Source organism: Triticum urartu, chromosome 6A, assembly GCF_056163025.1.
Source record: "Triticum urartu cultivar PI428250 chromosome 6A, HENAU_Tu73, whole genome shotgun sequence".
NCBI lineage: Eukaryota > Viridiplantae > Streptophyta > Magnoliopsida > Poales > Poaceae > Triticum > Triticum urartu.
Window position 1 is genome coordinate 552476566 of NC_141878.1, and position 22220 is coordinate 552498785.

General features: G+C 44.3%; 2 protein-coding genes across 2 annotated transcripts; one reads left to right on the plus strand and one right to left on the minus strand.

Moving 5' to 3' along the window:
- The first annotated feature begins 1995 nt into the window (after positions 1-1995).
- On the plus strand, positions 1996-3518 carry LOC125512702 (xyloglucan endotransglucosylase/hydrolase protein 24-like). Its single transcript, XM_048677800.2, has 2 exons — positions 1996-2689; positions 2811-3518. The coding sequence occupies exons 1-2, from the start codon at positions 2387-2389 to the stop codon at positions 3393-3395; spliced, it is 888 nt and encodes a 295-aa protein (XP_048533757.2). The 5' UTR covers positions 1996-2386; the 3' UTR covers positions 3396-3518.
- Positions 3519-7510: 3992 nt separating this feature from the next.
- LOC125514926 (uncharacterized) lies at positions 7511-10777 on the minus strand. Its single transcript, XM_048680300.2, has 2 exons — positions 10328-10777; positions 7511-8354 (listed from the first exon to the last, which is right to left on the minus strand). Exons 1-2 carry the CDS (start codon positions 10597-10599, stop codon positions 7874-7876), a joined length of 753 nt encoding a protein of 250 aa, XP_048536257.2. The 5' UTR covers positions 10600-10777; the 3' UTR covers positions 7511-7873.
- Between the last annotated feature and the right edge of the window lie 11443 nt (positions 10778-22220).

A 22220-nucleotide genomic window follows, 5' to 3' on the forward strand; every position in this document is an offset into this window, starting at 1 on the left:
ACCCCGAAGGAAGCCACCATAAAATCATCTTGGGTAGTGCCCATAACTAGGATGGCCCGCAGCTAGGGCGCCGATAGGCAAAGCACCCGCAACATTCGAAGTAGTGGTTAATACTCCCTCTGTAAAGAAATATAAGAGTGTTTAGAATACTAAAGTAATGTTCTAAACGCTCTTATATTTCTTTACAGAGGGAGTAGATCTTTTGCGGGCCTAATTCATCATATGTGTGATGTATTTATTTTTAATAATAGATGTAGCACAACGGGTTCCAAAGGGAATGACTCCATGCACATCCAATTTACCCTCTATCACAGTCTATCTAGTGCAATATATGAATTGAAAAGGCAAATTCCCTCCCTCTCCTCAAGTTGCAGCCTCGATCGAACATTCTCCACGCGAGCGTTGGCAATGCGGAGAGCCCACCAAGCGGGGGGCATCACATTTTTGCGCAGGGAGGCACTGCACGCAGTGCGGAGGGGCCCTACCAACGACATTCTTTTCCTTTTTCATCTCATTTTTTTTGTTCTTTCCTTTTGTGGATCTTGAAAGCTTGAAAGTTCAGATTTTCTTTCAAAAAGTTGAAAGTTTGAAATTCTAAAAGTTAATTTTTGAAAGTTAAAACGTGAAAGCATGAAATTTCAAAAGTTTCAAATTTAGAAAGTCGCAGTAAAGATTCTTTTTGAAAGCACATACTAGAAACTTCAATAATTCTAACAATAAAAAACCCATCCCCCTGCTTACATATCATATAGAAACTAACATGTTCAAAGTTAAATTAATTGATGCATATATAGATGTACATACATTCCTATGTAGACTGTAAGGAAGACAAAGACGTAGATGATGACTGGGCCAAGGAGGTTTAAGAAAGCGCTGCTTGGGTAATGCGCGTTGCTGCCGTAAATGAAGGTGCAAACGAGACAGGCGAAGTCGACGAGGGTGGTTAGTATCAGCACTGTCATCTTGGCATGTGTCCCATAAAACCTTTCGCTGCATACCAGCCCCATGATGAATAATGAGGTGAGGAAGGCATAACTATCTAGGTACTTGTAGCCCATCACCGGGTCTCTTGCGTCCAAGACCGGCCTAGGCCATGGCAAAAAGTGCGGCGGCCTAGGGCCCATCTTAAATTAAAACAATGATTTATAGAACAAAAAACCAACATGGATGGGGGCATATGCCCCCCCCCCCCCCCCGGCGGCACTTCACCACATTGTATGTATTCAATAGTTATAGTTGAGTACATTATAATCATTATTTGCATCATATAATTACATACCGACGATATTGAGACTTTATTTGCCAACTAAAATTATTATTATTTTATGTTTATGCCTTTGTATTTTTTATGATATACGATATATATTGTTAACAGTATATATGTTACTCTGTTAACGTCCATTGTGCCTCAATCGCACTAGTACCTTCGTAATGTTAGGGCCGGCCCTGCCTGTGTCGTGCCCATGTGGCGAGTCATTGTCATCCTGCCAGAATCCGCCCGGGAGAGTCATCACTGGTTGGTACGCCAGCGTCGACGCCGACAACATAAGTCACCCATGCATATCTTTTATCCACTTCTTTTGCTTGTCCAGCAGCTGGCCGTCCTTGTCATCTTCATGGAGGATGAGCATGGTACTGTCTGAGAGAGGCGCTGGCGCTGGAGCCGGCCGATCCGCCCCCCTGCTCGATGTTGATGTCAATGACAATGTCTTCTGCAGCACCTCCCTCTGTCTGGTGATGCGACGACACAGTCAGCCTGCCTAGCGCGATCGAGTGGCACACCGTATCCTAACCTATAAGGTGGCTGGGCGACCCTCCCTCCCGAGCGTCCCTCGATTTCGCGCCATTGCTTGCCGTTCGATCGGGCCTGGTCGGGTCAACACTGCTACACTGCCGTTTGATTTTGACTGAACGTTGCGTCGTGCTGGGTGATGGAAAGAAAAATAAGAGCGCATTTTTAGTTGACCAGGCAACCCCCCCGCTCGTGCATCTGTGCATGGGCAGCATGGCGCATTGGAAGGTAGGTTACGCAGGTGGCATGAAGGTAGGTCAGGTAGGTAGCGAGGCCAGCGGGAGGCCATGGAAATAATGAAGCTCCCTGGTAAGTATGCACGAGGCCGTGTTATCATCCAATAACAAGCCCCAAATATTGCAAATTGAGCGAGCCAGCCTAACATTCCATGGATCCTAACATGCCATGCCCCTGGCAGAAACATTCTCAAGAACATGGCACGTTCCTCCAATTAATCGACCCCTTCCCCGTTTCATCATCTCTACATCTTCCGCATGCGCGTTATAAACTCAAATCTTGATCGTATGGAGGGCACGGGAGGAGGTAGAAGAAGAAGGAAGGAAGGGAGAGATCGTGTCAATTAGTTAGCCAGCCATGGCGTCGTCGTTGCCGTCTTCTTCTTGTTGGCATTCCATGGTGTTGGTGGCCATGTTGGTGGTGGTGGTCGTGGATCAGATGGCCATGGCGTACATGTACGACGACATCGAGATCGTGTGGGGCGACGACCACAGCTTCTTCTACATGGACGACGCCGGCGACGACGAGATCCTCGCGCTCTGCCTCGACCAGACCCACGGCTCGGGGTTCCACTCCAAGGAGGCGTACCTCTACGCCCGCTTCGACGTCGACCTCATGCTCGTCCCCGACAACTCCGCCGGCACGGTCACCACGCTCTACGTAAGTCCGTCGATCGATCTCCGTCCGCCGCCACGCCAATACGCCATGTCAGGGCGCGGTCACCGTGCCCCGCGTTTATCCATTGGCGGCGAAATATTAAGAATGTGATCGGCGCGTGCAGCTGATGCCGGAGGACGTGCCGTGGGATTACCACGACGAGGTGGACCTGGAGTTCCTGGGCAACGTCACCGGCGAGCCCTACACGCTCCACACCAACATCTTCGCCAACGGCGTGGGCAACCGCGAGGAGCAGTTCCGCCTCTGGTTCGACCCCGCCGCCGGCTTCCACACCTACTCCATCGACTGGAACCCCAAGCGCATCACGATCCTGGTGGACGGCGTGCCGATCCGGAGCTTCAGGAACAAGGAGGAGCACGGGGTGCCGTTCCCGACGTGGCAGAAGATGCGGCTGCACGGGAGCCTCTGGAACGCCGACGACTGGGCGACGCAGGGGGGGCGCGTCAAGACGGACTGGTCGGAGGCGCCATTCTTCGCCCACTACCGCAACCTCCGCGTGTCCTGGTGCCGGCCGCCGCCGGGGGTGGCGTGGTGCGGCGACGAGCCGCCGGGGTCGACGTGGTTCGACCGGGGCCTCGACGCGGCGGCGCTGCGGCGGACGCGCGACGCGCACATGATCTACGACTACTGCAAGGACGTCCAGCGGTACAGGTGGTCGGGGCTCCCCAAGGAATGCGTCGTGGAGTAGTTGCATGATTTCTCTTGTAGGTTTATGTCTCTGGCTCTGTACATTACTTTGCTTGTTTGTTCTGGTCTAGATTGAGAACTAGCTGGACTTTTTGTTAATCTTTAGAAGTTTCATTGCAGAATATATTTCTCTACTATTAAAGGAGAATCTGCCCTCGTCGTGATGGTTCGACCATCCTCCCTCGTACATACACCCCCGCAATAAAATTCCCATCGCACGATCTAACCGCAAAACAAACAGCCGGTTCACGTAAGGAAAAACATCGAGAGAAATAGGAGCCGGCGAAATAAAAGGGAAAACAGAAATAGCCACGACCCCACTAACGCACGTCCCACGTTCCAATCTCCCCAGACGACCTCGTCGCCATTCCCCTCCCTCCCGAGAGAAATCTCCTCACTCTTCCCGTCGCCTCCGCGTGCCATGGACGACACATCGTCTCGCCGGCCGCCGTCACCTGAACCCAACCAGCCCTCCGCTCCCGCCCAGATTCGACCACTATTCTCAATTCGCCGCGGCATGCCTCGCGTGGCCAATCCATGTCTCCCACCGGTGATCAGTAGGTGTGCGCGGTCGTGGTTGCGACGTATCCTCCCCGGTTCCCTCCTCCTCCTCCTCACCCAAGCCGCACCTCCGTCCACGCGATGCCGGCCGACGGCTCCCACTTCGACTCCTGATTATAGTTGCTGCCTTTTGCAATGTCTGTGCAATTCTGATTGTTTAGTGTGTGCTCTCAGTTCATCGCCCGCCTCAGCAATGAGGATACCTTCGTTCAGCTGATCGAGGGAGGATGTTCCGTTCTTGAGTCTAATTTTTCCTTCCTATGGGTTAGTCTGCAGTTATGTGTACTGTCCTCGAGTACCCTGCTGTGTTTTCGCAAGCGATGTGAAACCAGTGTGTTGTTTTCTTTCCAGGTCATTTCTTCAATCGAGGGAGGATGAAGCCAGAGTGGTGGCAGTTAGAGACCATCGTTACCTGTGCTCTGCAGTTTAAATGATTTCAGGAAGACTTCATTTGATGCCTCGAACTGAATATATTTTTAATTGGACGGATGGATATTGAATAATTGCATCATATTTGGAGGTAGCGATGACGTCGTATGTTTTGGCGTCCAGGTAATAATTTAGCTTACTTACCAGATTACATTACTTTCAAAAGATAGCCATCACGATAGGAAATCCCATCTGTATTTATGGAGCTAGCAGAACATAGTACATCCAACATGTCTAGCTCTGAGTCCTTGTCCTCTCATCCATGTGATGTATGCTTTTATCCTAAAGTTTCCATCAACTTTGTTTGTTTATTTAGATCAAGTTAGGGTTGTATATACATCTATATTTATATCACAACAATGCCCTATAGGGAGGGAATTAGCTGCGCAAGGGAAGAAACCTCAAAGGTAATCTTAATTCTGGAATATTAGGACCATGATGGCTGCAGGCGAGCTGCGTCTTGACGAGTATGATTTTTCATTTTTCATGGTGTTTGCAGATTTTACTGAATGTCACGCAGATTGGTTTGGTACATGAAAACCTAAATCACACTCCTTTTAGGACAAAAGTATATACATACTACATGGTTTTGATAAAGTATATGCCTCTTCCTCTGTGTAGTATGCCCCAAATTTCCATTCTTCATGTATATTGCAGCTTAAATAATATTTAAGTTCTCTCAAAAGTTATGTACTTCACATACTTCTCTCTACTAGGTTGGAAATCTGTTGTGCATAGCAGGAGAACGAAATGTCTTTTTAATTAATTTTCCCTTCAAAAACATATCATATAGTTAGGAATATGTTAGAATATTCCAATAACATAGAAGATGTGTACCCCTGCCTTTTCCCTAAACAAATCACATGCTCTATTTGAGTTGGAAACATCTGTATATTCTTTTCTTCAAGTAGAGCCAGGAATACATTTTTGATCAATATATTTTTTATTAGTACTAAAACTGAGTTTTGAAGAAGAAGATGGGTTCTTCATGTATATTGCAGCTTAAATAATATTTAAGTTCTCTCAAAAGTTATGTACTCCACATACTTCTCTCTACTAGGTTGGAAATCTGTTGTGCATAGCAGGAGAACGAAATGTCTTTTTAATTAATTTTCCCTTCAAAAACATATCATATAGTTAGGAATATGTTAGAATATTCCAATAACATAGAAGATGTGTACCCCTGCCTTTTCCCTAAACAAATCACATGCTCTATTTGAGTTGGAAACATCTGTATATTCTTTTCTTCAAGTAGAGCCATGAATACATTTTAGATCAATATATTTTTTATTAGTACTAAAACTGAGTTTTGAAGAAGAAGATGGGGAGCTATCAGCTTATATCTGATGATGCAAAGTCCAATTGGTGGCTGGCCCTTCTGTGTCTTATTAGTCGTTGGATGTTAGTTCTTAATTTTTTCCCCTTGAACTAATGATTCATGAAATGGACGATCTAGACAATATCATGACTGGTTGGGCGATGACGCAGCCTAGCAACACTAAGGTGAGGCTGCCTCCTTCTGCGCTAAGTCGCTGCTGGTCAAGACCTCCGGGCATGGATCAAGCATAATTCATGGTTGATTCTGGTGGTAAAGTTGTGCTCTTCACATCGTTGTTTATCAAGTTGGTGCTTGTTTATGGCAACTATTCCATGTTTATTTCTATGATTTGGTTGGTTTATGGTAAGGAAGTGATGGTTTATTAGATGCATTCTCAGTGAAGTTACATTCAAAATATTAATATGCACAAAGGATACATTCTCAGTGAAGTTACATCCAGTGATGTCTAATTGATGGATTCTCGAGGAAGTTACCTTCTTTGCCCTTTAATTCAGTTGTATTAACATGTGCAAAGGAAATTCAAATTATTTTATATCAGGCAAAGCTTCTACAAATACTACAGAACGGGTTAAAATCATTGAATGAAGCATGACAACCGTGAACCAAGCATTTGAGTAGAAATAGAGCGATGCTATATGAGAAAAAAAACCGTTTGACACTTTGACATTCACGGCTTTGCTTCCCGTGGCAACGCACGGGCATTAAACTAGTATCTATAGAAATGAGAATTACACAAGTGCCACAAAAGTTTGGCCTTCTGCGTTGGTCTTGAAGTAGTTAAAGCAAGTAACGCAGACGATCAACAATTTAACTGACCCCTCTTGAGCTGGATGCTAAGTGAAAACAAATGAATGATCCTGGTGTAAATATGAGTATTGCTTGTTGTGAACATGGTTTTGTACGTTTAACTTAAAAGGGATCAATATACCAAAGATAATATGCACTTATTAAGTTACTTTTGATGTGATTTGATATGAAGAACATATAAATCCAATACTAGACATACACAATATGCCACAATATTTCCCAAAAGGAATTATTACCTAATGAAGGGTACTTCTACCTAACTGCACACAGGTACCACTAAACTTCCAAAATTATCAGATCCATTTGACACCAACCAGCATCCTCCCTGAGAAGCAAATACCGTTCGGACAAACAACTTTATTTCTGTATAAACTCATCGTTCAACTGCAACTAATGGCAAGCTGCAAATAACAAGCTTCCATGATCTGCCGACAGTTTACGCACAACCTGGTTTCTGAAGGCCAAATAACTTCCATAAAGCTAAAATGTACCACCACTTATAAACACAATTCTGGGTACCAACACTAGAAATGCAGGGCATATCAATGTCCAAATCTGAGAAACTATTCAAAGCAGATCCAACTGTTCATGCCAATGCTGAAGAAATCAAGCTCTTACCGAGCTAATGCCAGCGACAACCAAGGAGCAGTGGAATGTTGTTGATCAACCAAGGAATTTTCTTTTGAAAATGACGTTAGCGGAGCACACTGTTTAGCCCAAATAGGAAGCACCTGAGGTTTCTGTAGAGCCTGCCTGGGCCAAATGGAATTGATGAGCCTGAACTGAAAATTCAGTTCCAGCCAGTCCTGTGAAACCATTTCAGCCAGTCCTTTGCCCTTGATTCAGCTTCATCTTCTCAACTTCATGTCGTCTTCTTTTCGGCATTTCCGCCAGCTCAAACAAAGTTTGTATGCAGCAGAGGCCAGCAACGAAAACGAAAAACGACAGTGCCACACATATAGATTCAAGGACGGAGAGGGTAACAGCGAGTGAGGGCAACATGATTGAATTAGTAATAGTCAGTCCACAAGAGCACAAATCCAGCATTTACAGCTCAAGACAGCAAGCAATACATGAGAGCCCGCTGAGGACTGCTACTCGGCACCAGTTTCTCAGATGTTCATTTGTATGTGTCCAGCAACAGCTATAGAAAAAAGGAAAGAGAACGCTTCCAGATCTCTATCAACATTCGGGTCCATTTGACCTCGCCAAAAAGCATCATCGCCCGCGCACCGCGAGCATCAGGGCACCATTCGTCGCCCACTGGATTCCGCAGTCTAAAATGGACGCCAGTGGCTGGAGGAGGACTGACAGAGCGACGCCCAGGTGGCCCGGTGCCTTCGCTAGTTCTTCCGGCGCTTGTCCCTGGGGGAGACCATGGCGGTCGACTCCGACACGTCCTGCAGCTCAAGCATCGACTGCGATCTCGTGTGGGCCGGGAACAGCAGCTTCGGTGGACGAGGAGCAGGTGGGGAAGCATAGGCACCCATGGCGTTGCCAGGCTTCCTGTGCGAGCGCCGGGAAGGCAGCTTCTGAGCTTCATCATCGCTGCCGCTGTTGCTACCTGAGCTGCTTGTGGCGGCCGGAGACAATGTCATCCTCCTGCAAGTCGTGGGGCTGTCCGCTACATCATCTTCAGGGTACACCTCTGTGCTCTGTGCTTTGCCCCACTTGAAACTGAACGGGAGAAGACCTTTGCGCTTCCTGGGGGATGGGGTTTCTGGCTTCGGAAGGCCCTTCACCGGTGGGGGAGATGGGATCACAGCAACTGGAGGCTTTGCGAAAGATCCGGACTTGCCATTGTAGAACTTGGATACCCCTTTCCTGCCATACAGAAGAAGATTGCTCAGCAAAGTGGAAGATCTGTAAATATCATGAAGCATAAAGTCTCTCGACTAAGATATTATCTGATAAGTGCAAGAATTTATAGACAAGAACAATCTCCAGGCTGCTCACGGGTAACAAAAAGACAAAATTAAGTTGCCAGATCAACTACATAGACAAATCACTGAGTATTTTAATGACACAGTTCCACAAATATTTAACATATACAATGAGCTACCTGACAAAAGCATGTGAAAGAAGATCGTGCTATATGTTTAATGATCGCGTTACTGTGTTAAGATACATCGAATTGCGCCCTGTTTGCACATGACTTGATCACCACCTTGATCCTACAGCATCTACGCACATTTGCTGATGGCAAGAGCCAACAAGTACCATTAAACTAGTAAAAAAGCGTACCAAGATCATAGTACTGTAGAAAATTAAAGAGAAACTAAGGCTGGTCCCTAGATTACATGTGAAAAGTTAGCGCACCCATTTTTTGCTCTCATAAATTTAAGAGTAAAAATATGATAAACATCCTGGTAAGATAAATGACTGCATTCAGGTTTATGTATACACAAACAGAGGAATGATTCATATTCAGATGGTTAATTGAAAGTATAGCAACCACCGACATCACTGTATCAGAGAGCTGTGTCTACCATTTGTAAGTATCAATAACTAATGCTGCGGGGTTTCCGAAAACCAATATTATTGACCTTTTCATCTAATTGACGTAGTGGTTTTATGAATAAACATGCAGAATGGATGGTGCATTACTTTTGGCAAGTTGAATGCATGGACAGGATTGTCTTACTAACAGAACAAATTTCATTACTAAAGGGAGCATCCATTTTGACGACACAAAACAATCGTAATTCCGCAAGAGCACGATGTGTATGATGTCACGTCACATAAGCATAATTACCACAGCTTTCCAGCAAACTACTAATGGGACAGAACATAACACTAGGCAGTGTCACTAACCAGTCCAGCCTACCACACAGAACCTGGTAACACTATTCAACTTCAGCAGTACTGCCACTTATATGCTACAGCCAATTAAATACACAATGAACAGCCATGGACCATGAAGAACTGGAGATTCAATCTTTCTGTGGAGTTTGGACAAACACATATGACTGTGCCATTCTAAGATTAAAAGGAAGACACCAAGAACTTATAATTAGATAAAAGCAGTGTCAGCACTCCTAAGACAAGTATCACCAAAGCATACACAAAAGGTATCCAAAGCAATAAGCACCAAACCACTACTACACACAAAACATCCAGTCTATTCACTGAAACCTTTGCATCTCAAACTGTCCCAACTTGACAAGTCAAAGGAAACTCAGCATTCACAAATTAGTAGTTCAATTAAAGGCATCAATGCCGGTGAAACTATGTACTAGTTCAAGGACCGAAGAGCACAAACGGTGTGGCGCCGTTGGTCGTAATGAACACCACCTACAATGTCAGAGCCTAATCTCTCCCAACCACATTGGCTGCAAAGGGCCAAGGCACCACCACCAAGAACCACCCAGAACGCTAAACGAGCTCAGATTATCCACCTGTTCACCCCAAGACCGACAAGGAAATCCCCAAATTCGCTAACAGAAGCACGGGCCCGAGGATCGGGAACTAAATTACCTCGCTGAAATCACTTCAAGACCGCCCACCCAAGAAGAGATGGGGAACTAATGAGAACCTAACGCGCATTCCCCGGCTAATAAAACCGATCAAGAACCGTCGCGTCGGTCCGGACGGCCGAGGAAACCTGCAGCATTTCCGCACGGGGAACACGCGGGGCGGGACCAAGAACGGCCGCGTCCGCCCACATTACCCCCGAATCGCCCGGCGGGGCCGCCGAGAAACGCCCGGCGCCGACCGAGGCCCAAGATCCGCGCTCCGTGGCGAGGCTGGGGGAGGGGGAGGGTGGAAGCGGGGAAGCGGGGGAGGGGGGCGCTCACCTGAAGGGCAGGGCCTCGTTGAGCGCGTCCATGGTGTCGAAGGGCCCCTTGTAGTTGCTCTGCACCTCGCCGTCGCCGCCCTCGACCTCCTCGCCGTCCCACTCCCACTGCGCCGCCGCGGCCGGGCTGTCGCTGTCCCGCCCCCCCGACGAGCCGCCGCGCCCGCCCGAGGCCGGCGGCGAGGCGTAGGCGCCGCAGCGCGCGGCGCGGCCGAACCGGGCGCCCCCGCCGCCGCCGGCCAGCCCGGGCCCGCTCTTCAGCGCGATCGACATGGCCCCGCGCCGCGCTCCGCTGCTCTGCTCCGCTCTTCCGCCGCTCCGCTCACATGCAACGGAAGGCGCCCCCTTTTTTTTCTCTCTCTCTCTCTCGCTCGCACGCGCACGCCGCACGCTGCAGGAGGCTGCACGCCCACCGAAAAAGGTACTGTAGTGAGGACCGGGGGAGAGGGGGGCTGGTTCCTCTTTTTTTATGGGGTGGAGGGGGTTGGGGGTATTTATTCAGCACCCAAAAGAGGCTTTTCCTTCTTTGCTTCTTTTTCTATATTTTTTTGTTTCCACATGAGTTTTTATTTTGTTTTGGAATAAGGTTTCTACATGAGCTTGCAGACCCCCCCACACAAATAATGCTGAATTGAAATCTCGGTCGACTTAGACTTAGCTGCCATGAGGAGAGAAAACCTTAGTCGACTTAAAATTAGCTGCGAGAGAGATAGAGAAATCTTAATCGACTTAAAATTAGCCGCGCGAGAGAGAAAATGCAAGACATATATAATATTTGTTTATGAAAAAACTAGGGGCAAGATTGTAATAATACATTCTATTTTGCTTCCATCACAAAAGTAGGGCCTCCCCCTGCTGAACGCACGTCGCCAAAAAGCCCTGATGGGTTGGTTCCATCACAAAGAACCTGACCAGATGAACTCCGCTTGGTTCACTTCTCATAGCATTTGTAGTGGGTGAAGATGAGGATCTGAATCCTTTTTGCGACGATGTACCCAAAAGAGGTGGTTATGACAACCTTTAGTTTGGCTACTCAATTTGATATAGAAGGTATAAGATCTGGAGAGGTGTGCCATTGTTGTCCATATTGTTTGGAGATTGGCATGCCTGCATATATGTGCAACCGTCAAGCCTCGCCTTGACAGCCTCTAGACATGTTCTTATATACTATCGACCAAAGCATTCTTCTTCTTTGTCGCAACGTCAATATTTGTTCATATCACGTCTCCTCTACCCCCAAATTAAATATTATTACATCGACCATGCTCGGGCCTCCACCAACGAATTGATCGGCGATGCCACATGTCTACTTTTATCCATTTTTTTGACAAGTATTTTTGGACGGAGTAAGTGCATTGTAGTAAGGCATGAACTAAGAAACCTGGTTAGAAAAATCTATAAGAAGGGGCCAAGAACGTTTGGTCCATGGGTGTATATACACCCCATATAGAAAAAATAGTAATTAAATCAATTAATTAAATAATATTTTGAAATAAACTTGACATTCCATTGTACTTGTAAAAAAATCCACAAAAAGAAAAAAGAACCATTGACTCCTTTTTAGAAAAATAAAAAATTACGGCCAAAATAGCGCAAAAGTCAATCTTGATTTTTCATTGCTGAAAAGATATATACTACTCCCTCTGCCTTGTAATGTAAGAAGTTTTTTAACACTATGTAGTGTCAAAAAGCATCTTATATTATGAGACAGAAAGAGTAATGTAAAAAAAAGTCACGTTTATTTTAGAAAAAACTTCTAAACATTTTTTTTATTTTCTCATTTTAGATGTATGTATACCGAGGAACCAAAGGGCATTTCCCATAAGAGGGGTGCTATTTAGCTGCCGTCACAACTGAGATGTGAGGGGGTGTTCAATTTTATTGATTGAAGAAGATGGTACCGTGTCCATTTTTTTGTACAAAAAGACCCCCTGCATGAGTTAAAATTGCATCGAAATACATGCATCCATTCCACATGAATAAGCAATCCATGTCGTGTGAACAAACCGTGCAAGTAATCTTTTGAGTAGTGTATTGATTAGAACGATATAATAGATCAGTACGAACCACCTGAAAATGTGAAGGAAAAGCGGTGCATGCTTTCTAAAAGAGGAGGAGTTGGTTCAAAGACAACTGGACACGGCCCCATCTTTTCTAATGCAGCTAGGATTTTGCCAAAATGGATGGTGTAGTGTAGCTGCTCGCTGCTTCACATTTATTGAGCGCCCATTATCTTGGAAGGGGGACAGCAATGCAATAATGTCATGTTGCATATATGCACATTACGTATACGGTGTGCACTAAGGCTCTGTTCGGATTCTCTCCACTCCCTCACTGTAGCTCCCGGAGCGGAGGGAGCGCCAGCACAAAAGCAGGGAGTGGCTTGAAACCAACTCTCGAGTGGAGCGGAGTTTAAGAAATGGGAGAGTTTCCGAACAGGCACTAAATGTTTGGCTTTGTGTTATGCATGACGATGTACTTTTATTTATAGGAAACAACGACGTATGTAGAAACAATAGCAAGCACACGTGACACAAATAAACGCAACAAACGGTGGGCACAGCTGCTCGGAGACGAAACAACGAAGGGCATCGACCTGGCTTCGCGCATGACGACAATCACAAACGCTTAACCTCGCGAAGCAAATCTCAGAAATCATTGTCGCCTTCGACACTGACCATAGTGTAGGACGTAAGCTGTTGAGATCGCCAAAGAAGTCGTGCGGTTAAGCTAATGCAGCAAGAAAAGGGATGCAGCGTGATGTAGGATATGACACCCACGCCGCAGAACAGAGTCAGAGCTTGCATAACCCTACTCACATAGTCACCGCCATGTTGCATCGTGGGAGAGGGGAACTCTATCCCCTCTTGCCCAAGCTCGTGGGGACATGGATTGCCATGAAGATACAACGCCATTGTAGAACACATGCCAACCGCCGTCAGTTGCTTGTCACCCACACCATAGCCTTGATCGCCACCACACTGTGTAGCATCAGAAAACCTCATCGCGCTCATCTTCCTTGGCGACCGTACGGGCTTGTCTCAAGACCACCTCTTCAATGAAGATGTATAATTGTCTCGGTTGCTTCAGACGACCACGATGAGTCGACGACAGCATTGATCATATAACAACACAAAACGATGCACAAAATGTGCAAAAGGATCAGCAACGTGCTAAGATAAAACAGGGAAGAGCACACATGATCTTCATCTTCTCCATTGTCTACTACGTGACCTCTGGAGAGGTCGCAACTTTGTCCAGCTCGTGCGTCGCCGGACAGGAAGAAGATGTTTCAGATGCTTGGACTTGAAAACACTGGCAGACGCATTAGATGGTACAGTATCCTCATTGTCAGAAGTTTTCTCGCAAAAAAGAATAGAATATCGATCCGATGTACGCAGTGGTATCTGGTAATCAAAATCCATGGATCGTGTACCACCAGGGATGCGCACGTACGTAGGCGATCGCATCACTTGGGAAAAAAAATTAAAGCTTGTACCGTTATTGATCAATCGTACCTAGGTACGTGGTCAGTGGCATGCATGACGCACACGGCTCCGGCCGGTTCGACAAGAAAACCATGGGGAACCCGACCCGACGAACAACCAATCGATCGATGGAGACCTACGCCCATAACCGGCCCGTGTGGGTGTGAGACCCAATTCCTCCGTCGGTGTCCGATCTGCTAGCCCGAAAAGCACGACCCAATCACGCCGCAATCTGGATTTGGGCCTAATTTACATCCAGACGGGTCCTCTCGTTGTCTATTCTTGGGCCCGTGTGTCAGCCGGCCAATCCCCTCCGCCCGACCCATTTAATCTAAGCACGTGGAAGGGGCCCGCATTTCAGCCACCCAGCCGTCCACCCGGTCCTTCGTAATGGCTCACACGTCAACTATGGAGAAAGATCATCCACAACTGCCACTGTCCTTTGTTAAGGCATATCTCTCTCGATGTAGTTTTTATGATTGATGACAACATGTTTGCGGACTAACCGTGTGCTTTGAGCCTTCCAGAGATTCATCCTTTGACACGAGACGATTTCTTTCCCCTCGGAGTGTTTTTCAAAACGGTGTAGCTCTTTCGTTTCTTGTTTGATGGACTAGTTTCGTAGGAGTCACCGTTCTATAAAGAGGGGGTCCGCTTTGGTAAGGTTTGGGTAGAATCAACACGTACACATCCTTCTCTCACCCTCTGAGCCTTTCGCTTCAACTGGAGAGCTCGTTCCCTTGCAATTGTGTTGTTTTGTGTCCGAGCGGTAGTACCGCGGTACCCAGCGGTAGTACCGCTTGTGGTTCTCAGCCGCAGTACCGCTGTGGTACTGGGCTACTACCGCGTCGATTCGAGGGGGTCGCATCTCGTGTCGGGTTGAGCGGCACTTTGCAGCGGTAGTAGAAGCGGCAATACCGCTCGAGGGCAGTAGTACCGCCCTACCACCGCGGCAGTACCGCGCTGGGCACGATTCCTGCTCTCTCTTCAAGCCCTCCCAGGTTGGGCGGTAGTACCGCAAGGGGGAGCGGTAATACCGCTGCCACCTGCGGTAGTACCGCCCTCTGTAGGACTGTTTTGAGGGTAACGGTTGGATGGGATCCCCTTCTATAAAAAGGGGTCCTCTTCTTCTTCGTTGACTTACCTCTTCCCCCCAAAAGCTTCATTAATGCTCCAAGCTCCATTTTCGCCCGATCTCTCTCCCTAGCCAATCAAACTTGTTGATTTGCTCGGGATTGGTTGAGAAGACCCCGATCTACACTTCCACCAAAAGAAATTTGATTCCCCCACCAATCCCTAGGATCCTGTTACTCTTGGGTGTTTGAGCACCCTAGACGGTTGAGGTCACCACGGAGCCATAGTCCATTGTGGTGAAGCTTCATGATGTTGTTGGGAGCCTCCGATTAAGTTGTGGAGATTGCCCCAACCTTGTTTGTAAAGATTCGGTCGCCGCCTCCAAGGGCACCAATACTGGAATCGCGGCATCTCGCATTGTGTAAGGGCATGAGGAGAATACGGTGGCCCTAATGGCTTCTTGGGGAGCATAGTGCCTCCACATCGCTCCAACGGAGACGTACTTCCCCTCAAAAGGAAGGAATTTCGGTAACACATCCTCGTCTTCACCGGCTCCACTCTTGGTTATCTCGTACCTTTACTTGTGCAAACTTATTAGTGTTACTTCTCTTGCTTGCTTGTGTGCTTGTTGTTGTTGCATAATATAGGTTGCTCACCTAGTTGCACATCTAGAAAACCTACTTTGATACAAAGTTTAATTTGGTAAAGAAAAATTAAAAATTGTTAGTTGCCTATTCACCCCCTCTAGTCAATCATATCGATCCTTTCACCCTTGCCATTACAAATTGCCTTCTTTGTCGCGCAAGTACCCGATCGAAGAGTAAAATATATCATCCGTCCCGTCACTGTTCTCCATCTCCTGTGGGAGCTGTTCGGCCATGGCACGGACTGCCCAGTTTTGCTCCCTAGCGGGGGCATGCGTTCTTCTCCTTTGCCATGCCAGCGTGTGATTGCACGTCTACAACTTCGGTCATGAGGGCCGCCCGGGCCTCCTGCCTTCTCTGCCACGCACGGCGGGCACCCCGCACCACTGCCTCGAACGAGTTGTGAGCCATTGACCTCCGACTCGAAGCCCGATGCCATGGGGACGAGATTGTTGGAAATATGCCTTGAAGGCAGAAATATTGTATTATTATATTTCCATGTTTATAATTAAGAGTTTATATTCTATGTTATAACTGTTGTGATTCTAGAATATGCGATTCAGTGAAAAACTCATATGCACATGTTGAATGATAAATGATAAAATATGATCCTGGAATATGCGATTCAGTGGAAGACTAGCTTATGTGTTGTTGATGGTCATGTTTTCTGGATCTTAGGATATCGTTATGTGTAATGATAGTCATAAAACAACATTGAGAATATGACGTTGGAAAAACAATCATATTGAATCGACCCAAACTTTTTTGTTATACTTTGAGATGCAACTGTCACAAGTCAATTGATATAACATGGAGAGTTGACGTGTGATTTAATTTCTTAGACCATGAGAGTTTGTAGCCACTTCTTACCACGGTGCACTTTGGGGTTGCTCAAATTTCATCTATAACACGGTGATCATAACAACAACTTACAGGTTCATCAAAAAGTTTGATAAGGGACTAAATAATTCAAGAGAGGGATTTGCTTGTAACATCCCAAATTTCTAAATTTTGAAATGTTATATTAAATAAATAGTTCTGATTGTTTGTTTGATTATGGTGTGGTTGTTTGTGTGAAATTGAGTGAAATTTGAAACTTTTTGACAGTTGAATGAGAGGGAATGAAATGACTTTCCCAAACTTTCACCTTGCATTTATGATCTCCATGAATTAAAATTCATTTCGTCACAAAAGCCTAGAGTGAAGATGATATGACTTCTTCCATTTAAATAAATGAAATGGGTTTTGAAAAGATTTGAATTCCATTTGGAAATATTACAAATTCGGAAACTTTATGCAACTCAATGAGTGCCATGAGAGAAGATAAAATGACTTCTTCAAATGCTAAGAAAGAGAGTTGAAAGTTTCAAAGAATCAAATTGAAAGTCCCTTTGAAGTTATTTTGAAAACCCACTTTCAATTTGGAGTTATTTGGTTTTATTAAAATTACCTTTTTCTAGAAATAAAACAAATGGAAAATAGGGTAAAATAATTCCCTACATTAGAAACATAGAGAGAAATGAGTTTGAAATCATTTTGGTATTTTAAAATATTTTTTATTTGGTTTTTAAATGAACCAATAGTACTATTTGCTTTACTTAAGTTTTTGTGGAAGTTATTTGCCGCTGAAAATATGTTCATGTTTTAGGAAATCTTTTTCTGAAAGTTTTGATATATAATGTGCCTATATAAAGTTTTATTTTATTTTCGTTATTCAGTTTTCCGATCTGTTTCTATTTAAAAAACTGTACATGCTGCTCATAATTATTTGTTGCCCACATGCGCAGCATAGTAGACAGGCCGGCCGTATTGTTTTTCTTTTTATTTTCTTTAAGGTTTACAATTTTATTTTATTTTTTTATTTCCAAAAAATAAAATTTCAGGAAAGGAAATATAAAAAAACTGCAGTGCAGTGTACGCGTGCGGCCGGGCCGAACTCTTAGCCCATGCACATGATCTTTTTCAATTTCATCTGTGTGTTTAAAAAAATGTATATATTTATTTCACATTGCCTAGCCTTTGACTCCTAAACCTCTTTTCCACTTACAAATAGATCCATAGAGTCTTCAAAAATCATTCGATTCAGGTTAAATTAATATTTTGGTTTGACTAGATTCACTAAAGAAAAATATATTTCTCCTCTCCGGCGTGAATTTTGGAAGTCGTCTCCTCTCTCTGAAGTCGTCTTTTCTCCACCTTATAAAGGTATCTTTCTTTGTAGTTTTCTTATACTCACGTAGCTTATTATTTCTAGACTAGCATAATAGAATAATTAGATTACCAATTAGTCTCTGTATTTATACATTAGACGTAAAATTCTTTTAGTCGTAACTATTTTTCTTCCGTAAAACACCTTGGTCCCGATTTTTTTCAAATAGCCATAATTTTTGACTCGTTCATCCAAATTAGATAAAACCAATGCCTACATTTTCGTCTTGATTCCATCTATCTAGTGAATCTATAAAATAAACTTTTTGCAATTTTTAAATTTCGAATATTTGTTCAGATTCATATTCAAACTTCTTTTGATCATATCTTTTTATCCATAACTCCGTTTGCGATGAATCCAATTGCGTTGCATTCGTATCGAAGAAATCTGTCCGTTCATACAATTAGTGTTATCTTTTCAACACATAATTTTGATTATATTCAGATTATTCTACTAGTCCACAAAGAGTTATCACACCACATTATAAGCAGATTCAATCCTATGTTGAATTATTTGTATCTTTTGATCTGTTATTTCCAATCTAGTAATTCTTCCTACACATTCATATTGACTTCCTATATCCAATAGCATCATTAGTTTCAAATTTTGAACCTTTCAAACTATTCGAAACTTCATTTGATCATATCTTGTAAACTGTAGCGCATTTTTGATTGATTCATTTTGCAATTGAATCCCTAAACGTAATCTATCATCTTGAGCATCACCACACTTTATCAACAAAATTAGGATCTTCTCTTGCAAAATAATTTGATTTGGTTCTTTGGATTTTTTTATTTTTTATTTTACAATGTTTCTTTGCCTTTTCTTCTGGATATGTGAGTGATTGCTTATGTGTGGTTATAATACTTTGCTTACGATAGATTGATCAGTGTGACGAGTAGAACTACTAGAAATTATGAGTGCGAAGAATCTTCATCAACATTACAAGGCAAGTTCACACTTTGATCATACTCTTCCTATACCCAGTTTTACTTGCATTAGTTTCACCCTCAAAGATTGCATGAGTAGGATTGGGAACATGTGGTTATGCTATGTAGTTCATGAGGTAGGAACCTATGGACCTTGAAACACCCTGGGATTTTTTGGTTATGTCATATATTGCTTAGCCATGCTCGTAGACGGGGATTGATATGTGACATTCATGCAAGTTATGAGAGAAACAATAATTAAGGGTAACTTTAAGGTGACAACATTAACACACATCTGGGTGGAATGGTTGTGGTACCCTGAAGAAACCAGTGGCTTGCCTGGGCACCTGGAGAAACCAGTGCTTGCCCAAGGTGATTCCGGAGTACTCGTGTGATTACCCTATGGAATGCCACCCAGGCTCAAAGGGATCATACGATGTTTCATGCCTAGAAACTTCCGTGTGCAGCCACAAGCCATTATGGGATCTGGCATAGTTGAGTAAGTTGTGGGAAATCTTTCCATGATAGGCTAGCAGATGTAGGGAAATTGTAGGTGTACCGACCTATCTATCGGTTAAGGGGACCTCTTCGAAAAGACTATGTCTTGATCATCCGGTTCTCAAACATCAGGCAGTGCGAGGAATTCAACGGAGGAGATCGAGTCTTGAGGGGAAAAGTGCGCAAACCTCTGCAGACTGTAAAACTAATCATGATTAGCCGTGTCCCCGGTTATGGACAACGTTGAGTATCTGGAAGTGAATTATTGGTTGATCTCATCACTCTATTTAATTATTGAATTGGGTTATTATTTATATTTGGTGATTTTGGGATTGAGTTGGAGGAACCTTCTCAATATGAGTAATTTAACTTAGTAGTAAATAAAATTTATTCCTTTGTTGTATGGAAAAATTAGCTTTATGCAAAATTAAACTTAGAGCCTTCACCAGCCAAATATGCATATAGAGATAGACATTTTCATTATTATTCTATGGTGTGAAGTTGCTAGTACATTCAATGTACTGACCTACATGGCTGCAATGTCTCATGTTGCAGGAATTTTACGACGAGTAAGTGATACCATAGGGTTACGATGTCTACACTCAACTTTGCCGTTGGTGTTGTTGGGAATCCACAACTTTGTTGTTACTTCCGCTATATGGATTGAGGTAATAGTATTTACATTACTTTTTACATGTGATTGCACTCTGTTATAATTCCTCGAGTACTGTGTGTGTCAGCATACCTATCCAGGGACGGCACTTAAGCACATCGACTTGATCTATTTGGGTCGGGTCGCTACATTGCTCCTCCGTGATGGAGAGATATTCTTAGGACCCTCTCTGTGTAACGGCATCCATCATTGTCTGGCCAGACATAGGTGACTAGGTCACGGGGATGCCGGAACATATTAACGAGAAAGAAAAAGGAAATCGATAACGAGGAGACCGGTACAGTGAGCATAAGAATGACTCAAAAGGATACCGATACATCTCACCTCGGGTTTTGTAAAGTATCAGGAATCAAAGGGAATAATACATGATAACCAAAGGTTCACTCGAATGTCATTCGTGTACTCATAGGGATCAATATGGACGTCCACGGTTCGACTATCGGTTATTGAACGAAAGGGGTTTTGTTCATGTGTATGCTTTACCGAACCTACAGGGTCACAAACTTCAGGTAATCACGATCTGCTGAGTGTTAGTAGGACGAGAATAATGAGAATATATTTGCGAACAAGTTTGACCAGTATTTGGAATAGTTTCGAGAGGAACCGAAAGCGTTCCGAGGTCACGGGAAGGGTTTCAGAGTTTATTGGGCAATACCGGGCATTTTCAATAAATAATATATAGGTGGAAGGTGATGTTAAATTAATAATAAAATGCTCTAGTAATTGTTATGAGGTTTTTGTAGTTTGTTTAATATCAACGGGTCTTAAGAAGGCCAAGTGGTCAAAACAGAATTGGGCCACAAGGGCCCAATAGTAGTGGTGGCGCCTCCTTTCTCCCCATGGAAAGGGGAGAGGAAGGTGATGACCCACAAGTATAGGGGATCTATCGTAGTCCTTTCAATAAGTAAGAGTGTCGAACCCAACGAGGAGCAGAAGAAAATGATAAGCGGTTTTCAGCAAGGTATTCTCTGCAAGTACTGAAATAAGTGGTAATAGATAGTTTTGTGATAAGATAATTTGTAACGAGCAACAAGTAACAAAAGTAAATAAAGTGCAGCAAGGTGGCCCAATCCTTTTTTTAGCAAAGGACAAGCCTGGACAAACTCTTATATAAGGAAAAGCGCTCCCGAGGACACATGGGAATACCGTCAAGCTAGTTTTCATCACGTTCATATGATTCGTGTTCGGTACTTTGATAATTTGACATGTGGGTGGACCGGTGCTTGGGTGTTGTTCTTACTTGAACAAGCATCCCACTTATGATTAACCTCTATTGCAAGCATCCGCAACTACAACAAAAGTATTAAGGTAAACCTAACCATAGCATGAAACATATGGATCCAAATCAGCCCCTTACGAAGCAACGCATAAACTAGGGTTTAAGCTTCTGTCACTCTAGCAACCCATCATCTACTTATTACTTCCCAATGCCTTCCTCTAGGCCCAAATAATGGTGAAGTGTTATGTAGTCGACGTTCACATAACACCACTAGAGGCTAGACAACATACATCTCATCAAAATATCGAACGAATACCAAATTCACATGACTACTAATAGCAAGACTTCTCCCTTGTCCTCAGGAACAAACGTAACTACTCACAAAGCATATTCATGTTCATAATCAGAGGGGTAATAATATGCATAAAGGATCTGAACATATGATCTTCCACCAATTAAACCAACTAGCATCAATTACAAGGAGTAATTAACACTACTAGCAACCTACTAGCACTAATCCTGGACTTGGAGACAAGAATTGGATACAAGAGATGAACTAGGGTTTTGAGATGAGATGGTGGCGATGAAGATGTTGATGGAGATTGCCCTCTCCCGATGAGAGGAGCGTTGGTGATGACGATGGTGATGATTTCCCCCTCCGGGAGAGAAGTTTCCTCGGCAGAACAGCTCTGCCGGAGCCCTAGATTGGTTCCGCCTCGTGGCGGCGGAGTTTCGTCCCGAAAGGTTGCTTCTGGGTTTTTTTCTCGACGAAAGTCTTCATATAGCAGAAGATGGTCATCGGAGAGCCACCAGGGGGCCCACGAGGTAGGGGGAGCCCCCACCCTCGTGGACAGGGTGTGGGTCCCCCTGGTCTTCATCTTTGGCGAGGATTTTTCATTACTTATTATAAGGTATTCTGTGGAGTTTCAGGACTTCTGGAGTTGTGCAGAATAGGTCTCTAATATTTGCTCCTTTTCCAGCCCAGAATTCCAGCTGTCGGCATTCTCCCTCCTTATGTAAACCTTATAAAATAAGAGAGAATAGCCATAAGTATTGTGACATAATATGAAATAACAGCCCATAATGCAATAAATATCGACATAAAAGCATGATGCAAAATGGACGTATCAACTCCCCCAAGCTTAGACTTCGCTTGTCCT

Coding starts and splice junctions, on each gene's coding strand:
- LOC125514926 (XM_048680300.2), bottom strand. CDS start 10,599: ATGTCGATCGCGCTGAAGAGCGGGCCCGGGCTGGCCGGCGGCGGCGGG. Junction 8,355..10,327: donor AACGAGGCCCTGCCCTTCAG/GTGAGCGCCCCC, acceptor TCTGTATGGCAG/GAAAGGGGTATCCAAGTTCT.
- LOC125512702 (XM_048677800.2), top strand. CDS start 2,387: ATGGCGTCGTCGTTGCCGTCTTCTTCTTGTTGGCATTCCATGGTGTTG. Junction 2,690..2,810: donor GCACGGTCACCACGCTCTAC/GTAAGTCCGTCG, acceptor CGGCGCGTGCAG/CTGATGCCGGAGGACGTGCC.